Here is a 22,975-nt window from a genome sequence, read left to right as displayed (position 1 = left end):
TCAAGTTATAAAACATAATTATAGTGTTTTGAATTTTTTTGGAGAATAAAGGTATTAAATCATACAATTATATTATACACATGTACATATACGTATATACATGTATATAGTTTACATGTGCGTGTAATAATCATAAGATATGGAATGTTAGAAAATACATAGATACATAGAAGATGAATTTTGACTTCACCAATGACATCCTAAATTACTGCAAAATGATTATGATAAAAAGTTGCAAATCTGATGCTTCTACGGAAGGAATTTTATTTACAGGGGAGATAAGTCCTAAAATATCATTTTTATCAAATTTCTCGTAGAAGTGGAAATGGCAGTTGCAGCAACTTTTCAGTTTTGAATTCTCTATACCAAAATTAATCTAAATCACTGCATAAATTGCCACCGAAGATAGGTGCCAACGGAAATGCATGATAAACTGCCTTGCCCACGGCCTATATCTTTCAAGTAGTCCAAGGGGATATCTCTCCCTCTGCAACTGAATACGAGTTTTTGTTGAGACTAGTTTGAGTTTTGTTATTTATCCAGCACTCTAAAAATGAAAGGTAATTTTAAATTGGGATGCACTACGTATTTTTGCAGCCAAAATGCTGTCAGTTCTAATAATGTTGGCTTCAAAACTGCATGTATGCGGACTTTCTGCAAAAACTCTATACCTGGGACCTGCACTAGGCTGACAAACTGAAAATAAGGTGCTTTAGAGTTGAAGCAATGCAAATAAAAGAACTCATAGCTTTTATATCTGATTTCTGTTACCTTAAATTATATTCTATAACACTCTCATATAAACATTTTTTGTCTACATCTGCGTTTAACACTTATAATTTTAGAGAAATATATAAGGTTCCTTCTGTACACCATGATGACATGTCAATACTTGTGTTATAGCAAATATATGCATAAAAGAATAGTGTGTTGAAAGCATCAGTATGCAGATGGTTGCAGAAAATCTATTTCTGGTATTGGTTATTGCTTAAACATTTAGTGTTAGGCTTTTTGATTTATAAAAAATAGAGTGAATTTCTGGTCAGCAAATAACAGAGATGGACACTTGAGTTAACATGCATGCTTGAGCAAGCCTTCAGGCTAAATTTACCAACAAATAGAGTTGAATCGATTCTTTTGTATCTTTTACTTACTGCCGTATTGAAATGACTTGGCTCATCCTACCAGTAGAAATAGAATTAAATCGATTACTTAGTGTCATCATAGACGAATTGACTCGATTTTCAATTTCTTAATATGCAAAAAGACTCAAGTCAATGCTTCTCTTTATTATTATTATCTGAGTATGTCTATGATTAGTATTTATTACTGCGTTGACAGAAAATCCATCATGGACAGCGATATCCCATTAAACCAATCAGTTAATCAAAAGTACAGTCCAGTAAGGCGAGCTAGCTGCACACGTTTGATATTTTCATAAACCTCGATATCATCGCTCATGTTTTAGCTTTGTTGATAATATATAGTATTATTATTTATATACCACATTATGATATAGTATAGTTCTATAGTTTACCTGTGCACTGAAAACAAATTCAGCTATGTCGTTTTGATTGTCATGCGAACGACTGTATCTACATCTCATTCAAGCATAAGGTTTCGTCTTATGCAGTTGTCTCAATTTATCACTAAAGAGTGAGTCAGGACTGAGTAGTAAGTTAAACCTAGTTCACTGGTCCAGTTGTTCTCAGTTTTGTGGTTTGTTGGAAAGATCTTTCTCCCTAGATAAGTTTGATTTTACTAATTAGTTTAATATTTAATAAATATATTTTTCAACTTACTAGCAACAACAACCAATCTTTTTTACAATATTATTTTATTCATATTATAGATATGGTGGACACTACTGATAGGACTAGCGCCAGCAATGATGCCACCTTTTCTTCAGATGTAGCAGTGCCTGCAGTGGTAAGCAGTTTATTATTTATTTAGGTAATTATTGTGCTATAATAAATACGAGATGAATGAAGGAGTCTAAATGTAGTAAATGAATGAGAGAGAGAGCATTTTCTTTAATTATTATTGCCTATCCTAAGCTTTCCATTTTTTTGTGTATCTCAAACTATCTATTAACTGAACGATTGATTGTTGTAATTATTATCAATTTATTTGGTATTCACAACATTCATTTTACGTTTGCTACTAGTGAAAGTTAACAAATAAACAATAATTATTACAATATAACAAATATTAAATTTTTTCAAACGAATGAATAAATTGACTAATAAATAATTTTCATAAACAGCACATTAATAAAAACAATAATTAAACCATAATTGCCACGAACAGCTTTCATTGTGTTTTTAGCTATATCAGACACGCTGATTCCGGATTTTGTACTCAAAATAAAGATTGGTCCCTTAACTTTTAAAGTCATGAAGGCTTTTTTACATCATTTCGATATCGATCTCGAAAACAACACAATCGACACAACAAGCTCCGCCCACAAACATGTGACGTATGCTAGCTTTTTAGGAATGGAAGTTGGGGATGTTTAGTCCGATTTAGAATAATAGAGATGAGTGTTTTAAAACCCATTATTATCTAATTTCAGCCTTCAAAATAATCTGTCTTTTATGAAAGGTAAACAAGCTATTTAACATTGCCCGTAGCTTGTTACAGGGTGTTTAAAGCACATAAATTACATAATTTTTTAATTATATATTTCAATACATCAAAGTCTTGGCTTTCGAATGAGCCTATATTCAATACACAAAGAATAATAGAACTATGAAAAACGGGGTGTCAAAAGTACGTCCTGGAAAGAAAAACACTTGGTTCAGGTACTCAAAATGTGGCGTCATAATTCTCATTTAGCCTTAGGTCGCCGATCCCTTTTGCTGCCATTGAGGCTGTGTTTTTCTGTGACAATTGGTGCTGTTAAACCCAGAGAGCGCTAATAATAAACCAAGATTCTAGATAATCAACAATGCCCGCGATCGTGCTAACGCCCGACCAATACAAACACATGTTCTGGGTTAATTAATTATGCTTCAATAAATGTACTGTCATTGATAAAGGTAATGATATCACATCGATTAAATTATGACCTGCGGTTGCGTGGCCCTAGGACTAAATGTCAATCGTACTTTCGCGAGATCACGCAATGCTTGAAATTAATTAGTCTCAGTCGTCACCCTTAACATCGCATTAAAAATAAAGAGCTAGTGCATAATATCATCGGGAAAATATAGTATGGTTCTTGGAGTCTGAGGTACTTATCATATAAATAATATGTACATGGAGAACTAATGACACTGATTCCTTTGTCATCTTCATTGGTTCTCTGGAGTTGTCTTACCTTCGCCTGCCACTAGCGTCAGTATCGTCACTTTCGTAGTTGATAAATAAGCGGTAAGAGCACACAACAACGAATATGAGAATTGTGACGTCACAATTTTTGAGACTATGCCAGTAAACTTTTTCGCGGTAGAGCTCTGGGGAAATCCTATAAACACCAACCAATGTCTGTCTCACCATGGCAAACAATAGCTCATTCGAAAGCCAAGACTCTGATGTATTGAAATATACAATAAAAAAATTATGTAATTTATGTGCTTTAATAGGTTGAACGCCAAGAAAAATGAGCTCAAAAAGCGTGATTTTATCACAAGTTAGTGTTGTTTTATCAACAACTAAAAATCCCCAATTTTCTTTCACCCACTAATAGCTTTCACTAACTTGTATTTGCTTTTTGAACTCAAAAAATTGGTGCCACATTCTGCTCAGCCAGTGGCACCTGTTGTGGTCAAGGAGCCAGAGGAGCACAAAGTAGGCCTCTTCAACAAATTGAAGAAGAGAACCATTCCTCCTCCAGTGTGTGATATTGGCTGAAAGGGTTAACTACTTAAATATCATGAGTTGGTTGCTACACATGAAGGTAATTTCACCTTTACTATTCTATTTTGGTTGTTTGTATATGTCAGTTGGGACCAATTATTGTTTTAGTGGTTGTTGCTTATGCTGTAGTAACCATAAGCTATGTGTAGTGATGTGTTGAGTAATCCAATGTGATATCGCTCAAATGTTGGTGGATGCAAATCTGGTAGCTAATTTGTATAAATGAGAAATGTCATGCTCTGGTGCTGTTCAATACGCATGCCGGATAAACTGTAGAAGCAATTTGATTGTCATCATTGAAAACTTTTACACAGGTTCCTATATCAAATGTTAAAGTAACAAAAGAGGTAGGTGCTCAAGATGGCTGAAATTAAGGAGATTCTATGCATTCCACATTAGTCATGGTTGCAGCATCTTACGCTCCCATAGATCAAGGGTGACCTCAGCAACTTTAACAAAACTTATATTTTGTAAATGTAACCACCAAGCGCTTTGAGAAACTGCCCTATGATATATGATAAAATAAAACTGCAACAATCAATGTTTATTTCATTTCTCAGTTTGCTTTGCATAGGAGTTACCCAACAACATTCGCGTGGGAGAGCAACTTCTATTCAGAGCAAAGGCCGAACAGACTAGCTAGTGGACAGGTGGCAATTAATAAAGAATTGATGTTTTTCAAAGAGCTGAATTGAATCGATTCATTGAAAGTCGGGATAGCTACAGAATCGAGAACTGAATTGTAGTGTTCTGCCTATTGAATTGAAAAGAATTGATTCTTACCTGATCCATGATGCAAAAGAATTGTGAATTGAATTGCTAACTTTTGATGAGAATTAGATTAAATCGAGTCATGTTTTAAAGCCTCAAAAACATCTCTGGCAAATAATCGTGTAAAAATGGGTTATGTAGAGGTTTGAGTTATCTATTAACGATAAGTCTTGGTTGCGCATAAAATTGAAATGCTTGATGAGTAACTGCATAGCTATTTTACAAACCTAATACTTTTGTCTGTTTAAAACTTGCTATAAAATTCATCCTACTAAAAATAGCTAGTAATTTATCAGCATTGTCATGATAAGCCTTTTACATAAATTTGCTTTTTAAATATGCAAATAAACCGTCTCTACTTGCAGTGGTTCTAACCACAGACATACATATATGGTTGAAAGAATAACCAAAGAATCTAATCCGAGTCTTCTCACACCATGAAGAAAATTAATTGGATTAAACCAAGCTATGAAGATAAAGTAAATTCAAGCCTACACTGAGGCATATTTTACGGCAATCAATTGAGAAAGACACGATAGATAGGGCTTGGTCACGTGAGCTAGTTACTTTCTTTTGCAATTCAAAAGGTCAACGGCTGCATGCAAATACTATACGAGTCCAATTAGTCAGGTGTCTGATATTTAAGAAAAGCTTCAGTACTTCAAGTTTATCATTTATGGTACAAATCTTCAAGGCTGAGACTCAAAATATCAATTCTTGCAATATACGATCAATCACTTACGACTATTATTTAATTTCACAGAATTTTGAAATAAAAATCAATGTTAACGGCAAGCACGCCGGTTCCGTAATCCCTTAAAAAATCATCCATAATCGCCTGACTCAAAACTATTATAAGTTCAAGATTGTGAAACAGAAATATATGAGCCATTAACATATATGCACCTTTAAATTAATTTACCACAACTAAAAAACTCTTTACATACCACCCATCCAAATATAACTCCAGACTTAACGTGAAATCTAATCTCATATGTTTATAAGAAAACGTTCTAGCAAAATTTCCCCAACAGACTGACGACAGTATATAAAGCCTAAGTTCTACAATTGTAATTACAACGTGAACGAAAGACACGTTCACCTTGTATACGCTTAGTAAAACCAAAACTCTGTCTAAGCAGCAAACGATTGCAGGATTCTAGTACGAGTAATAAAAATAATCAGACCTAGAAACTGCGGGCTCGGCTAGTATCGTCTGCCACATTTGGCGTGATAATAAAGATTTTTGTGATATAGTATGTATATTTTGGTAGTTTATGTGGAAAATTCCCATCACTCTTATACATAAAAAAAATTTTGTAACAAAGGAGGGAGAGCGTAACTCTAGTATATACAACAATATTTACATGAGAGCATAAATCCAAAGAGAAACACAGCATTTACCAAATACAGCATTTCCCTTGTAAGAATGCATAAATTCTTTAAAGACACCAATGAGTGTGAGTTTTGGAAACATGAGAATGAAAAAATGAAAACAAAATATTTGCTTAATTTTCTTCTAGTAACGCACGTCTCGTTTGTATGACTTGAAAGGACAACCTAACACGAGCAAATACTGTTATGGACTAAGCTGAAATTTTTGATTTCAGAGTGTCAAAAGCTAGAATGTGAACTATATCTAGACAATTAATCTTAAGAACATTGCTACCATGTTGAATGTTACGGTTGTTTGTACGTGACAGTTGAACTAGTTTCAGAGTGCTAAGGAATTAGTGGAGACAAATACTATAACTAGCAAAAACAATTCACCACATTTCGCAGCCTGCAAAAACTAGTTTATTGCTCATCTTTAGTGTAGCAATTGTCTTACCCCGTGTACATACTTGTTGTACATATTTTTATATGATATATCTCCTGATATTTCCAGGTATTTCGATTTTTAAACAGAATACCCTGGTATGTTTAGAGGTCTAGGTCTAGGCAAGCTAGCACATCTATATAGTATGCAGTTGTATGATGATGTAAAGTTTGTCGTATTAAACGTACCATACAAAGTGTTCCACACTTTTATGTTTTCTGTATGAATAGGTTGAGTAGCTTGTGTACACAATCTTTCTTTACTTTGCATATATTCTTATAATCCAATTCAGTGAACATTCTGCTATTTGCATCTCATTTGTTGAAGCAACATACATGTACGATGTATATCTATATAAGACTCTGCCAATTAAACAACCAGCAGGGTGATCCGATTCTTCCTGAAATTGTTTCATTTCATCTAATGGCAAACTCTACGCCCTACGTCATCTCTTCAACAGCTAGTTTGGTTTACCATCCTCTCACCATTTTTTGTCGATAGACAGAGATTGCCAAGATTTGTAGCTGGTTTATTACTAAGGCAAAGCTAATCAGCCATAACTATTGTTATATAGTCACTCACCACATCTTCATGAGATGGAAGAAGGAAGAAGCAAGTTTCTCAATATGCCCTGGTATATCTATACATGAATATATATAAGCTCATCAATAAGCTGAAAAGGCTACATAATCCTATCGGCCTGTTTAGGAGGCTTGGCCTCCCAAAGCCATTCAGGCTTCTTTAGCCTAAGTTCCTAAAATATAGTCAGGTGCTCGATAGATGCTGCATATACAACAACTATTTCATAATCAACTGGCTAAACCAATCATAGCTATTTCAAGCCTTTTAAAAGCCTTCTGACTATACCATTTTCAAAACAGCAGGCACCTATTTTCGAGGAAGAGGAAGATTGAGAAAGACTCCAACGGTTATGGTAAACTACTGCAGCTAAGCAGATGATTATGTCTCATCATTTTCCAGAGTTTTCCATTGTCCCTTCTCTTTGAACACAGTTGATGGTAAAGATCATGCAAGGAAAAAGAAGTTTTAGCCTTAGGTTTGTCTATATCACTGAAGCCCATGTAGAGTCTTCACTACAATATATAAATATGAAAATGAGCATGATTAAGCATTATTGGCTTTGGTGCTAATTCTCGCTTGTTGGTTTCTACATAGCAACATTCTTCATATTTATTTGTTCTTTAGTACTGCTCTTGTAGCAGACACAGATTTATTTTAATTTGATTGGCACTGTGTAAAAAAACTATAGGTAAAGATGAAGTGAAATGAAAATTAAATGTCAAAAATTAGAAAAAAACAAAGTTTCTGTTCCGTCTAGTACAATATGTGTCGTGGATTCAGTGTGACTGATTATAGAACTGCAGGTGTGTATGTGTGTATTTCAGTTTGACTGTGAAACTGCAATGTACAATGTGTGTATCAAGTACAGTGACATAATATGTAAGATAAAATTAGCTTAAGGTAAAATTATGAATCTATATACATGTGTATAAATCTTTGTGTCTGTCATTTGTGTGTTCAGTTATAGCGATAAAGTTTTAGGACTGAAAAATGTGCTTAGTACTGAATTTGAACTCAGCACCTCCAGTTCTGTAGACAGCGAGCTTTCCTATTAAGCCTTGAGATACAATGAATTATATGATTGTGGCTATAGACTTACATCGATTAAAATACTCATGCTTGTATCGCTTTGGGTTATTTACTAGCACTGTTGATCATTACGCGTAACGTAACGCTTATTAGGCTGGCTTCTGACGCGGCTCTTACTGTAGTAAAGATTTTACTAGCTTATCAGTAAGCTAATCAAAATTATTGGGTAATTATTTTATCACTCGCGTGATGCTAGGCATTCACCTAGTATAGACATGCATATATATATATATATATACGTATATATATATATACATATATAGGAGGCGAGTGCTCAAACTCCCAGGTCTCTGGTAGGAGACCCGAGTTAGAGCAGAATTTACCACCCATACGGGGTATCCTGGATGAGGAAACAATTTTTTTTATTATTATATATATATATGTATATATATATGTATATATATACAATGTATGTATATATATACAATGTATGTATGTATATATATATATATACAATGTATGTATATATATATATATACAATGTATGTATATATGTATAGCCTATATATGCATGTAACATTTTTAGTATTTATAAAAGCAGTACGATATATTATGAATTAATATGAATATGAATATTATTATATTATATACGATATGAATCTCAATGTATAGATGAATTTTAATATTTATATACAAATGTGTTATATATATATATAAGCATAATACATATTATATATAATATATATTCATTCATTTAATGTATATTCGTATAAATTCATGGGGTAATTATTTTATCATTTGTTCAACGCCGGACACCCATCTAGTTATACATAAAATGAACAAGATTTATACTTCTAGTTATTTGTGAAATCCATAAAGACGAGCTAAAGTGTAGAAATATTTTTGCCAATAGAGTAATAGGTATAAGATTACAAAGGAAGAGCACTCCTTTTCCAAGGAAGGAGTGAAGGTCTGACTTATGAAGGCTATGCTTTCGATATGGATGTCTGAGTTCCAATCAAAAGCATAGTTGTAATGTGGGCTTTATGACATGATTAAGATAAGACTCTAGCTTATGTTAGACAAATGGTGAGTGCTAGATAAGGGATTAGACCCTAGAGAGATGCACAGATGGCTTGTATGTAGTAGACTTCAGCAAGAATGCACAAATAAAGGGCCACCACCGATGACCTTCGTTACAGTTTTCTTCAGGCAATAAAAATGTAGCTTTTATCAATAGCCAAAGAAAAAGGTTCCCATATATGCCGCAAGCACTGGCGACAGCACTGCAGGGCTATCAGCGGTGAAATGTGAGCCTACGCGGTGAGTACTGTAAAGGTTTTGTGCCACCCTTACTTGTTCCACCAGTATAAGACTTGATGCATAAGTTTATACATATATTTTCTGCTTCGTTCATAAGAGTACATGAATAGTTAAGCACATGCAATGAACAGGCCCAGAACAGCTCTGCTCTCTAACGCGAATGTTCAGGCTTATATAGCGGTGAGCCCTCCCCCTCCCCGCCCTGAGCTTGGCTTGGCTCTACTCAGCTCGGCTTGGCTCTGACCAGCTTAACTCTCACCTCGATATTCTGCCTGACTGAGCACAGCCCGGCTCGGCTTAGCTCAGGCCTAGGCTCAGCTCTCAGTGGATCGCATTCCACAACAGTGCCGCCGAGTACCGCTGGTGCCGGTGGTAGTTGCCGGCGGTCAATGCAAGAGTTCAGTGCTGTTTAACTTTTGTGACGAGTCGCAAACAAAACCTTCCTGAAATGCATTGTACAGGTGAAGGTCGGCATTTTCAAAACGGCTTGGGGAGTGAACATTTTTTATGCAATTATTAGCGATGCAGCTTCGTGTGAACAGAAGCCACTGAGTCTAGCGTCGCAAGTGTTTTGCTGCGCACGATTACCGCTGGGGTCTCGCAGCCAGTATTGGAGCCAGGCTTTAGAGACTTGGTGGTATGACTTAGTTTAGTGATTTAGACTTCTAGAGTGAACCTTGTGAACAACAGCTGGGAGTTGTTTCCCAACTTGAAGGTCACTGGTGGTGGGGACAAGAAAGCATCCAATCATAAATTACTTCTCTGCTAAACTATGTAGATTAGTCTGCATGGCCACCCAGATTGAAGACTAAGGCCACCTAAGTGGAATCAATGATATACAGCCCCCCTGAAATTCAAGGTTTGCTATTGTGAACCGCAGGGTCTACTGACTGAATGAGCCAATAAAACGATAACAGCGAGTCGTGTTTTTAAAACCTAACAAGGCAACGCGATCGCACCGCGAGAGTTGTGTTAGCTCCGAAACCCAGGCTAGCATAATCCTAACATAGCTCCAGCATTAAACCCCGCCTATATGACAGCCGTCGGCTATCCTTGGGGGGCTATATATCATTGGTGGAATAAATACTGCCACAGTAATGAGCCACTCTACTCATAGGAGACTGCAGAGTATTTACAAAACATTGGTACTAAGGGTATAAAATGAGGTCCATCTGTAACATCCAAAGTGTTTGGGTTTACATAAACACCCATCAATAGCTCAAATAAGATCAATATTCTGACATGAAAAGCGATGAGTTAATAAACAATATTGCTATGAAATATGTGTACGTGTGTATAGTTGAGCAGGTCAGCAGGTTAAAGATAAAAACTGACATGAGCCTTTGCAATGTTAACGGTTCAAAAACTGTCACTGTAAAGTTGGCCAATAGCAATGCATGAATTATGGTCTGACATTACGGTCTGGTATAAAACAATGTACCTACTAACTTTGTACTAACACAACCTGATGTGTTTAAAAATGCGTTATAAAATGATCTCCTCAACAGATGGATATTTCGATATAAAATGTAAAATTTCCATAGAAGGGATTTCTAATACACAGCACACCAAGTTTCTAGAAGCAATGTGGTTTGCTAAGTATACTTATCAGATATTACAAAATATGTAAAATTGAATAAATGGTCAACATTGAAATATTTTAAAATTTGCTCAGTTTTATAAGTCACACTTAGAATTCTTTTTAGCTCTGTTACATATGTCATATTTTCATAGTCAAAGAACATAAAATATACTTGAAAACATATGACTTGTGTATAGTTTTTGTCAGCACTCTCTGAGCATTAAGATGTTCTATTTCTGTTCTATTTCATCTCTTTCCGCTGGCTATACAGACCAGTGTCTCTGTTTGATCCAGATGCTTGTTCTCATAGCTCCGATGCTACCATGTGACACGACATCAGCTGATGAGGCCATAGATTAAGATTGAGCTTTTAGCCTAATACATATTTTTAGAGAGTGCCACTAGCCCTTCCTACCTTTTAATATCTGAGGATATATGCTAGATTTATGTTACCATATAATAAAACTTACAGAATAATGACAGGGCCAGTACTTGCCATACAGTCAAGCTACCACAATGAAGGGTTTAATTGCTGCATTTCTCCTGGTTACCGTTGTCTCTTCACATGACTTCTCATGGAGCAGTTGTGGTAAGCGTTTAAGAGATAGGAACTTACCGAGCTATCTGATATTGGAGCTTATCTAGCTATCGGAGCTTATAACTATGTATCTGATATTGACTATATGATGACAAAGTTTGTTTTATATAGGTTATAATTGTGCACATTTATATTAAATTAAATTGAAGATAAGTTGTTATTGTTTAAGTATTTATGGCTGTGAACCATAACAGTAATAACAACTATAATAATCATTTTAATAATAAGTTTTTCTACACAGCCGTGTGGTGGTAGGTGACTGGTTTTAGGCCGTGTTGAGTCCAGGTCTTAACAAAAGGCCAAAGGATCCAACATCTTCCTCAATTCCACTATGAGAGGACCTTCATATTGAGGAAGGTCCTCTCTTAGTGAGAGACAGACAGACAGACAGACAGACAGACAAACAACAAGTGCTCTATAATAGTAATAAGATATCTATAGAACTTTTTTACTGACCACATTACCTGATACCGCATTATAAATTTTCTTTGAATACAGTTTGTATCTACTTACATGTATATTCACTTCAATGAGCAGCTCTCTTAAGTTCACATAAAACCAAAATATTCTATGTGATCTGACAGTAAGTGAAATTTTCCATTATCTCTGAAGTAATTGTTTTAAGTCTTTGCTCATGCTTATTGAGTTTGAAGTGCTACCTTCTAAATTGTTTTTAAAACTCACCATTACTACCAGTTCCCAAAAACAGACCATAAAAATGAAAAATGTTCCTTTTGCATGAATCAATCCTTTTAAACTAGTATATCTATTACAGCTCAGTAATAGCAAAGAAATGTTGCTGTTTAGAGAACCTGCTGACTATTAGGTCAGAACTATTGTGTCACAGTTATTATTGGTTCATAGCAAATAGGTCATCAGTATTTATTTTGTAATTATTAAGCTATGGCTATGATATGATAACTGTGATTTTAAAGTTCTGAACGATAACTATGAGGTCATCAACTTTCCTAATAAAGATGACCTATTAAATGCAATCTCTCAAATGTAATTTAACAATTTAGATAAACATTCAAAATGTAAGTATTTGACCATATTTACTAAATCAATTTATAGTTGCAGACCCATAATTACTTTGATACAATATCATTTTGTTGCAGTGTTGGGTCATATTTATAAAATTTACTAGTTCCTCTGTTATCATAACTTCACCAAGATATAATTAGGCCTTTTTGATTGGGTCATATTTATTAAGTGCAAAGCAGCAAAAGTCACTTAAACATAACCATCCGTTAAAGAATAGTTAGGTTGTAGTCATTAACACCTAGTTAGTCCACATAATAGTTGTCATTGGTCAAATATAATTAGGTCACAATTATTAGATTATACTTCTTTAGCCTAATAGCTATGAGATCATAATCACTTTGTCTAAATGAGCTTCATGTAATTAAGATAATGCTATAGACTCACTTATATCTAAATATATATAGCCACTCCCTCTTGTATGCCATACATATAATGACCAAACGCTTACATATTTCAATCTTTTTAAATTTTTGTCGACAAATATGCATACATCTGCCAGTTTTCGCAGTTTTTGTTAACTTTTTGAATATTTTACATTTTTTAGAATGCACCCAAAAATCGAATTTGATGAAGAGAGTTAGTACACTTAACAAATAAATGAAGGTGTACTAATTTATGTTATTCTTGTAAATAATTTCATGTGGGTGTGCAAATTACGCAGTCAAGCAGTAAATTATTGGCGAAAGTTTCCAATCATGGATTAGCCATAAAATTAATAAGTAAACAGGAACCACTTGACTTATCCTAGCCACCTGTATGCATATCCATTGTATCGTGTTATCACCTAATTCATACCCATTTTTATCACTAGGCAACACTGAATACATCACTGTACGAAAAGTCGATGTATCTCCGAACCCTCTTGTATTCCCTGGCAAAGTGAACTACGACTCTGAAATCGAAATCAAAAAGCCGCTGAAAGATGTAAAAATGGTTCTGAAGATTGTGAGGAATACATTTTTGCTGGACATCACCCTACCTTGCGTCAAACAGATTGGATCATGGTAGGTTGGTTCACTTGACAAACATCATATTTATGAAGAAAAATCTCTGGTCAAATATTATTAGAACTGATACGTGCAAATTATTAAAATATTATTCTAAATACGTAAATAGAATTATTTTTAGAAATCAAATGAAAATTATTTGTAAAAACCCGTGAAAACAAAATACTATATGTGTTTTTTTTCTGATAGAGACTTTATCATGTATTTTATAGTATAAGCTTAAAAGGTTTGGCAGATCTTAAGGAATAAAAAAAGCTGCCATTTCCTCGGTGATTTAAAAGGCAATAGAATTATTCCAAATTTTAACGAAATTAACGAAAATATAGCTCTAATACTTTTTAAATTGTGGCAATTACATATGTGGAAAAAATAAAACTCCTGTTAAACATAAAAAACAGTCATTGTTGATTTAACAATAATTATTATGTTCTGTAAAGTACAAAAAGCTGCTAATAATTAACAGCAAGTATGTTACAGTTGCTGCACAACATAATATAATGTAGCACTAAAGAAACATAGTACGTATGATGTAATGCACAATAACATAATATAGTGTAAAATAATATGACAAAGTGTAACAAAATGCAATATATATTGAAATATAATATAATGCATAACAATACACTCTATTGTAATAAATAATAGTTTTATGCACTATAATATGATATAATATAATAAATTATAATACAAAAATGTATATTATTGTATACAATAATATTATATAATATAATGTAAAACATAATAACTTAAGGAAAGGTAGTAACTTGCAAGATAATGTAATACAATTCAATACTATTTAACATTATGTATTATATACCACATCACTATAGTATGGTAGCTATCACAAAACTGAAAACACCAATGTTTGCAAATGTAGTGCTATTAGTACATTAGCTACTGTAAGTCATTACATAACAAGAAAGAGAGAGAGAGAGAGACAACAAAACATAAGCCGATATAATATTGAATAACACAATGTTATGTGATTTAACTGCACTTTCTGAATATGTTTTTGGACAACATGAGAATACAAAGGAAGTAAGGCCTGCACTAAATGTTTTATATATACGGTAGATCAAATGCATTGTGCATCTGCATGTACATTGCCTTACTTACGTGCAAAACTCATTTTTCAATGTTTCTTTTTGTAAAATTTTATTTTTAATTTTTTTGAATTTTTAAATTTTATTTTATGTACATCGCAGCACTTACAACAAAATGTGCAGCTTTATTGATGATATGGCTCGGGAGAACTGGGGAGACATTGGAACCAAGATTGGCCAGCAGGTTCTTGCAAAGAACGTGAGTAGCTCTATGGTGCATTAGCATGCACCCTGATTTATAACTGAGTGTTTTTCTATGGCGCAGTCATCATAAGGAGGACATGACAAAACGTTTGAGATTTTTCTACATGGTATAGAACATTTGGTTTCATCTCTAATTAAACAAACGTAATATAACAAAAAATATAATAACATATGTAATGAGAAATATAATAATATCACATCATCTTCTCTAGGTAAGTAAGAGTAAACGTACTTTAACGAATTGAAGTCATAAATTGAATTTTATTCATTCATATTCTCTGCATATTAAAAAAATATACAAAAGTAACCTGAAACTAGAAAAAAAAATAACTCACTTCCTTTTTGTGAATATGCCTGAAAATTTGCTTGATTGTAAATTTTGCAGTTTTTTGCCACAGGGAAGCTATTTTCAAATATTCTTCAAATTTACAAAGTTTATCAGTTAATAGCCAGAGGAAAGTTTATTGAAAACCTACACTGCATATGTATATTTACAATGCCTTCAGTTTCAATACGCTATTATTTTTTATAGAAGCTGTAGCCTTTTTTCACCATGGTCATTCTTGCAAAGTTATGCTGCTGCCAGGTAGAGCTGAGTCTAATATTATTACATTTATTATGGTAATGTTACTTAGCCCCAAATTGGCAACATCTGTGGCGTGGGTATCCAGCCTTCAATCATCAAAAGCAAAGGACAACTTGACATCCCAGAGCTGCCATCAATTTTGAAGTTTGTTGCCGCTGTAAGTCTTTCAACTTTACCTCATTTGTTGTATTTTAATGAAATAATATTTTTTATAATCAAAATAGAAGAAAAAATAGAAATATTTATAATAAATTAGACAATAAATTTTTAGATTCTAGACGAAAATGCAGCACCAAAAATTATATAGTAATTTAAAAACATTAAAATTTAAATTGTTGAAAATTGCTGTTCTAATCAATCTTCACTCAAATAAAACAAATTAATTCTTTCGAATACGAAAATGCATGAAGTGAGTGTGATACATCTACTTGTGAGATTATTGAACTATGGCATTTAACAATGCTACTCTATATCTATGGTTCATAGACATCCACAACAACTTATTGAACCAAAACATTGAGCGATGCTACTGTATATCTATGGTTCATAGACCTCCACAACAACCTCATCAAACAAATATATATTGTTATGATCTTAGATATGCAATTCTAACCAAACTGATGTGAAATGGCGTTAGCACCAGTGATTCGTATCCAATGAGCACTACACATTTTTGTGTGAGAGTAAACCTGGTAATGAGATGAGATATATGGCTAGCCTTAGGCCCAGACGCTCCTGTGATTGGCTATAAAATATCTCTAAGTATTTTATAGCTAGATTACAAGATTATAATCTTGATTACAAGATAATAATGTTGAATAAATCTGAAAGGGGTAAAACGAATGATTGGTGCAAGTGCGCCGGGTGAAGGGGCTGGGAGAGGAAGGGCTGAAGAGTGGAGGGACTGGGGAGTGGAGGGACTGGTGGAAGGGCTGGAGGGTGGATGGACTGGAGGGGGAGGGGCTGGTGGAGGATGAAACCACAAGTGGCATGTTTGATTGTATGATGCAATCCCTTTTTACACATCTAGTCGTGATTTCGATGAATAAACAGACCAGCGAACAGGCGGACATGCTTCTTATAACAGTAAAGGTAATAGAAAAGATTGGGCACCATACCACACATACAATATGTCTAATATACCAGGGCAATTGTAAGAACTGAAGCTTATAGGGAGTCTAAGAAGACACCTTCAGCAAATTAATTACACAATATTTAGTCAACATGCTACAGTTACATCTTTCCACACCAAACTGATTAGTTCTGCGATTTGCTTAATATATCACAGGTATTAGGTGTCACAGGTATCAGTGTACAATAACAAAATTCTTATAAGAATACACTCTATTTCATTTCATTTTTTCTTAGTCAAAAGAGCTAACAAAAAATGCAATTATCAATTTTGTATTAAAAGATTGCAATATGTAAATCTATGTAAACATGAAAAAAACTAAATTATTCTTGAAAATAATATTAGTATAATAATGACAGATACTGATACTAAGCAGCACATCAAAAATGCCAAGTTTCTATAGACAAAAGAACCTGAAACAGGACTGTCTATATCTTTAAACTAAAAATGCTAAAGACAGCTTCTAAGCAAACAAAAAGTTATGCACACTTATGCATGTATGTTAACATAAGTCAGTTTGAACAATGACTCCGTCAGTAGCCATGTAAATATCTTCAGTTACTAATAAACAAAGGAGTAGAGATGTGACCTTATTCAACCATTTATAATGCGATGAGAGTAGAGAGAATGAGTCATAGCAGGGGAGTTCTTTAATCCTACGGACTAGTCAGTATTATACCAGGGTAAATCAAAAAGTCAAGAAGCTATCCAAACAAATAGTTCAAAGGTCAGAGGTAAAGAAAAATTTGATCCTAAGTTAATGGGTATATCAAGCTATCTTGCTATTTTTCTCTCTCTATCTCTTTCCATCTCTCTCTCCATCTCTTTCCCCATCTCTCTCCATCTCACACTATCTCATTATCCTGCTCTCTCGTACTTTAGCTCTCTCTCACTCTCTCACTTACTTCCTACCTCTCTATCTCTCTCCTTCTCTCTCCTCTCTCCTTCTCACTCTCACTCTCACTAACTTCCTGCCTCTCACTAACTTCCTGCCTCTCTCTTTCTTTCTCTCACTTTCTACCTCCCTCTCTCACTCTCTCTCTCTCTCTCAATCTCTCTCACTCTTTATCACTCTTTCTCACTCTCTCTCTCACTCTCTCTCTCTCACTCTCTCACTCTCTCACTCACTCTCTCTCACGCTCTCTCTCTCACACTCTCTCTCACACTCTCTCACTTTTCCCCCTCCTGCCCTCCCCCTTCCTCCTTCTCCCTCTTTCCCTTTCCCTCTCTCTCCCTTCTGATAAAACACACAACTAGAACATCTTCGCAAAAAACAGCTCAGAACTGAAGAGTCAAGAAGGCTATAACTACCACACCACCATCACTAGGCATCATTCAAAAAATAGAACAATACATTCTAAGCATACAGAACAACTACATGTTCTAAAACTGCAAATGACATAGTATGATAAGAAAACTATTATATTATAAAAGTTATGATATCACGAATGAAAAATCTCCACAGAATAAAGCATGTAAAACCAATTGTCATCAAAGTAAGTTGTTTGTATACATGTTTTCTGCCCCTGCATATATTTTTCTTTATTAATGCAATCATTGATTCCTCTTTGATTCCTTAATTAGTAAAATTATCAGAACAAATGGCTGAATAAAGATTTGAAGCATTGCAAATAAAAATGATATCGGTAAAGTGATTTTTGAGGAGCTAATAGATATGTCGTTAACTGTTTTTTATTACAAAAAGCCTACATGTACAGGCATACAAATTCCACAGTAATTTGCAATGTCTATTGCTGCATTTAGGATCATGTTCGAGGTTCAATTATTATATTTGGAGTGTATGGTTTCGTAACACTGTCATCAGTCACAAAGTCATTTAGTGACTTTAATGTATTTACTTGTAGTTTTCAGTCTTGGCGTGTTGTTGGTCTAGAAATGTAATGGTTAAGAGATTATAACAGTTGTGGTATAGTTGAACTCAATAAATCAGTGAAAATTTACGTCTAAAAGGTTTCAATTAACTATATTGATTGTCAGATTTTTTTCACAGCTATGGCATCAAATACTTTTTTGCCACCTTCTTTGCAACTTATTTTGTTAAACTGATACAACACTTCTTAGTGTTGTTCTACTATAATTAGTTTTAAACACTGCTGTAGCAGTACATACTGTAAAGGATGCTTGCAGGGCCCACGTCTATCTTCACTAGTTTACCAGCACCACGTTCTAACTCTAAACAAGAGCTCAGCATGTTCAAGTGTCAAGATAAATCATTACTTAGCTTAATATATTATATACAAAGCAGAAGAAGACATAAGCGGGTGCAAAGTAGATCTGGTCTTCTCATCACTTGCCCCACCTTATATATTAGCTTGGTCATAGGCTCCGCCAGCTTTCTTCCAAACAAAGTCGTGCTGGATCGGCCCTAGCCGAGCTGGACCAAGTAGATCTGAGTCAGCTCGGCTAGGTGCTGGCTCCAACACAGGACTGACTGGCATCACAATAATAAGAAATTCCCTCGTCCAACTGTTCATGTCATATTTTCAACATATTCTTAAATGTTTTTGTTGACTGTTTATAAAAAATTGAGCCTGAAAAAGTTTGAGAACTTTGTTAAAGGTTGATGAACTGTTGTTAAACTTTATTCATTTAAAAAAACTAGTCATAAATTCAAAAGACTAAACTTTAATTTGTCTAAATAAATAATATTCAGCACAACCCAGATAGGTCTACTAGGAAAACTAATATCTGGTTAGGTTTAGAACTAATTTAACTTCATTCTGCTTATTACAACAAAATTTTTCAATAATAAACACGGTTAAAGAGGAAAAGTTAAACTGACAAACTATGTAATTTGTCAATGACAAGCTCTTATTTACATTTAATTAGCTTCACACTTGTTTATTATTGAATTATCCAGTAAGTCAAATGACCTATTTGGGCATGTGATAAAAAGTGGATAAAAACAGCTGTGGCAGTATAGCATTAAAAAGCAGAACAAAAACCCTAGCTGTTGACCAAAACATAAATATGCACTTTTATCATGTAACGACAAGAATGTTACGGATTCAGTAAGAAGAAACAAAATAATTGGAATTACATCTTTTTCATCTTTTGGCTCCTAGCCATTAATTTCAATGGCCTTGTTGTATGGAGATATTGCAAAAACAACATACCAACAGGAAACGCAGCCAGAGCACATGATAGGCGTATAATACAGTACATACAAGCAGCAAAATGCACGAAGACATCGAAAGATCCAATAATAAGAAAACGTCAAAAGCAAATTAAAAACTTGAAAATTGGAAGATTCAATCATAAAAATTGCATCAACACCAAATGGAGAACTTGCCAAAAAGATGTCGAAGCAATTGAACCTACCAACCACTATCACCAAAAAACCACCAAAATTTTTTTAAGACGAATCAAATGAGTACACATGCAGATCTGTCACTACTGTCATATATGACCTAGATACCAGGAGTAAGTCATGAGCTCCACCCTACATGTCTACATCGCGTGCACCAGCTAAAGACTTACGTAAACAAGATATTTACACACGCCTGACATAAAGCGTTGAACCTCAACACTTAATCTATTGTCACAGGCTAGCCGTCCCACATCTCACATTTTATTCTATAAGTCCAACAATTAAAATACACAACTAACAAAATTCTAAAACAATAATATTAATGACAAAAGGTTAAAATAGCTAATGAAAGTTACACCCTTACTCGAATGGTCATCCATGCTTGTTTGCTCAGTCCCGTACGGCTGTAAGTCTTGACAGTCAAACGAGAGCCACGACAGTTCATAGGTGGAGAGTTTTGGCAGTTGAGATAATGGCGTAGAGGAGGCTCAGCTGATGAAGGAGAATGAAGCTTCATAGGCGGGGGAAAAAAGATTCTTCAGTAGACAGAAGGGAGAGCGCCTAAGCAAGTCCTCGGGATAGAGAGGGAGAGAGGCTGAGTCATTGGAGCTGTTGTCTTCATATAAAAGGCATCATATAAAACAGGGTGGGCAAAGTTTTTTCTCAAAGAGCCAAATTTCAAAGTTGCAAGATTTTTGGAAGCCACATAATATGTGTATCAGTATAACATTTCATACTGATAATACAAGTTTGGTAGTGGTATTGTAATTAAATTTATTTATTAAAATACTTTTGCAATAACATTAAACAATGTTGAAGTGAGCCTAAAGAGCTTCGTATAACTTAAAGTTTAGTGAGATACATGGAACTGTTTATGGCTGCTCATTATCTCTTGGTAGTCTGGCTCTCCACTGCAGCATGCTATTCTTAGGAGCTGACACAAGTGATCTTGGGTCAAAGTGGATCTCGACTTGCTCTTGATATTATTCATGTATAAAAATGCTGATTCACATATATCCTACATATGTGGCAGCAAACATCGTAGGAACTGTGCAACCATCTTCCTAGTTGAGCAAGCTGTGTATATTCAGCCTTTGTTGAAGCTTTCAAGTAGAATCCTTCCTCAATTTCATCTATATCTGTACCTTTGAGGTTACACAAATCCAGTTGTGGAGATGAGACATTAACACTTTTTAATGGCAGCTGACTAACCCACTCTCCATTAGGCTTTGCCTTCTGAGGTGCTTTTATGAGTTGTATGATATGTTTCAAAGATTGAAACTGACTAAATCGATTGCTAAACTCTTGTTGCAGCTTTTCTATTAAGTGAGTGTGCTCAGCTGTACAAGAGGCCATTTCTTCATCCTCATCTAAAAATGCTTTTAGAGTAGGAAAGCGAAGCATATCACCTTGCACATCCACCAGAAACAACTCCAACATATGGGAGAAGGCTTGAACAGCTGGTAGTGTATTATTGATAGCCTTGTTCTTCCCTTGAAGCTTGAGGTTCAAATCATTCAAATGGCCACACATGTCAACAAGGAAGGCAAGGTCACTCATATCTTTAGAAAAGCTCATCCTCTTTTGAAACTGTTTTGCATTCAGGCTTGTGCATGTATTTAGAAATGAGGTTAGCTCCTGACAAATACTCCACAACCTCGACAGAGCATTTCTCTTCTTTAGCCATCTAATGTTATTGTATGTTAGTAAATCTTCACAAGTGACATCGCTTTCTTTGGGAAACTTCCTTAAGTTTCTTTGTCTGAGAGCTGATTGACTTCTAAAGAAGTTGATCATCTTTATAGCCTTACACATTAGTTGTTAAAAGTGATCATTTAGTTTTCCTCATAGAACAGTTTGGTGGATGATGCAATGGAATGCTAGCATTGATGGCATATCCTTCTTCAATCTAGCTATGATCCCTTGGTCTCTTCCAACCATGGCTGGTGCGCCATCTGTTGTTACAGATATGCATTTGTGGAGAGGTATCTTCATCTTGTCAAGTCTTTTAACGAGAGCATCATAGGTAGCCTGACCGGTGGTTTCTACTTTTTATCCAACCAAAGTAAGAAGCTCCTCCTTCATTTCTTCACTATTAAAGAATCTGCACCACAGGGTATATGACTAAAGCATAATACTATGCCTTATAAAGAAACATACTGATGCTTCATAAAGAAGCTTGTAGTATAAATGTGTGGGTTAGTCACTTTGAAACAAATATCATAAAATAAATGCAACATTTTCTACTTGGAGTTGTGTTCTCTCTTTGCTGTCTTTGAAAATGCACTCATATGACTTCAGCTTGCAAATGCATGGTAAAAATGATTACCAGTTGTTAGTGTAGCCACAGTAGCCTACATACCTTACAAAGACTGCTAATTGAGCTACATCCATTATATCAGTAGATTCATCAATGGCGATTGAAAAGTAATCCGCCTGGTCTATATGGTTTAGCAAAGTCATTCTGAGATAATCATTAATGCTTTCAATTCTACCAGTGGCAGTTTTCCTAGAAAGTGGTATTGCCTTGACTTTACCAATCACATCACGCTTATCTGGAAAATGTGTTTCCATAGCCTCAACCATGCATTATTTTACAATCTCAGCATGAGAATAGGGAAGCATTGCTTTTGCTAGAATCTTTAAGACTCGTAGAGAAGCTTCTGTAGCGCGTTTATCAGTAGCTGTGAAAGAAACTAGCATATTTTCTAAAAAAGTTAGGGATTTTTGAAGTTTATCTAGCTTTTGATGGCTAGCTAAAGATCTCAGTGAAAATGTTGCAGTAAACTCTTTGTGCTTCGCCGCATGATGTCATTTGATATTCGTCTTCATGTTAGCGGAGATTGTTTCCTGGCACAATAGACATTGCGGTTTGCCATGCCTAAAAATGAATGCATATTCCAAGGTCCACTCATCTTGGAACTATCTTGTAGCTTCGTTTCTATTTCGTTTACTTTGTGAGGCTTCCATTGTAACTCTGGGAATGGTTTGTTTTGTTGAAGA

The 22,975-nt window shown here is 34.7% G+C and overlaps 2 protein-coding genes across 3 annotated transcripts in view; one reads left to right on the top strand and one right to left on the bottom strand.

Moving 5' to 3' along the window:
- LOC137399548 (L-asparaginase-like) overlaps positions 1 to 5,642 on the bottom strand; it is a 31,537-nt gene extending 25,895 nt beyond the window's left edge. Inside the window, exon 1 of the mRNA XM_068085712.1 lies at positions 5,580 to 5,642. The gene's annotated coding sequence lies outside the window, so the exon portion shown is untranslated. The remainder of the gene's footprint in view (positions 1 to 5,579) is intronic.
- A 5,832-nt stretch (positions 5,643 to 11,474) lies between these two features.
- The window catches only part of LOC137399514 (peroxisomal membrane protein 11C-like), a 34,139-nt gene continuing 22,638 nt past the window's right edge, over positions 11,475 to 22,975 (top strand). The window contains exons 1-4 of one of the 2 annotated variants that reach the window (XM_068085662.1): positions 11,475 to 11,556; positions 13,421 to 13,613; positions 14,822 to 14,918; positions 15,559 to 15,666. In XM_068085662.1, the coding sequence (XP_067941763.1) occupies positions 11,484 to 11,556; positions 13,421 to 13,613; positions 14,822 to 14,918; positions 15,559 to 15,666 (471 nt within the window). In that variant the 5' untranslated portion in view covers positions 11,475 to 11,483. Of the gene's footprint in view, positions 11,557 to 13,420; positions 13,614 to 14,821; positions 14,919 to 15,558; positions 15,667 to 22,975 lie in introns of those variants that run through there. The other variant, XM_068085660.1, reaches the window with a different exon arrangement.

The sequence above is a fragment of the Watersipora subatra genome, chromosome 7, assembly GCF_963576615.1.
Source record: "Watersipora subatra chromosome 7, tzWatSuba1.1, whole genome shotgun sequence".
NCBI classification, from domain to species: Eukaryota; Metazoa; Bryozoa; class Gymnolaemata; order Cheilostomatida; family Watersiporidae; genus Watersipora; species Watersipora subatra.
This window is presented reverse-complemented; position numbering and strand designations above follow the sequence as displayed.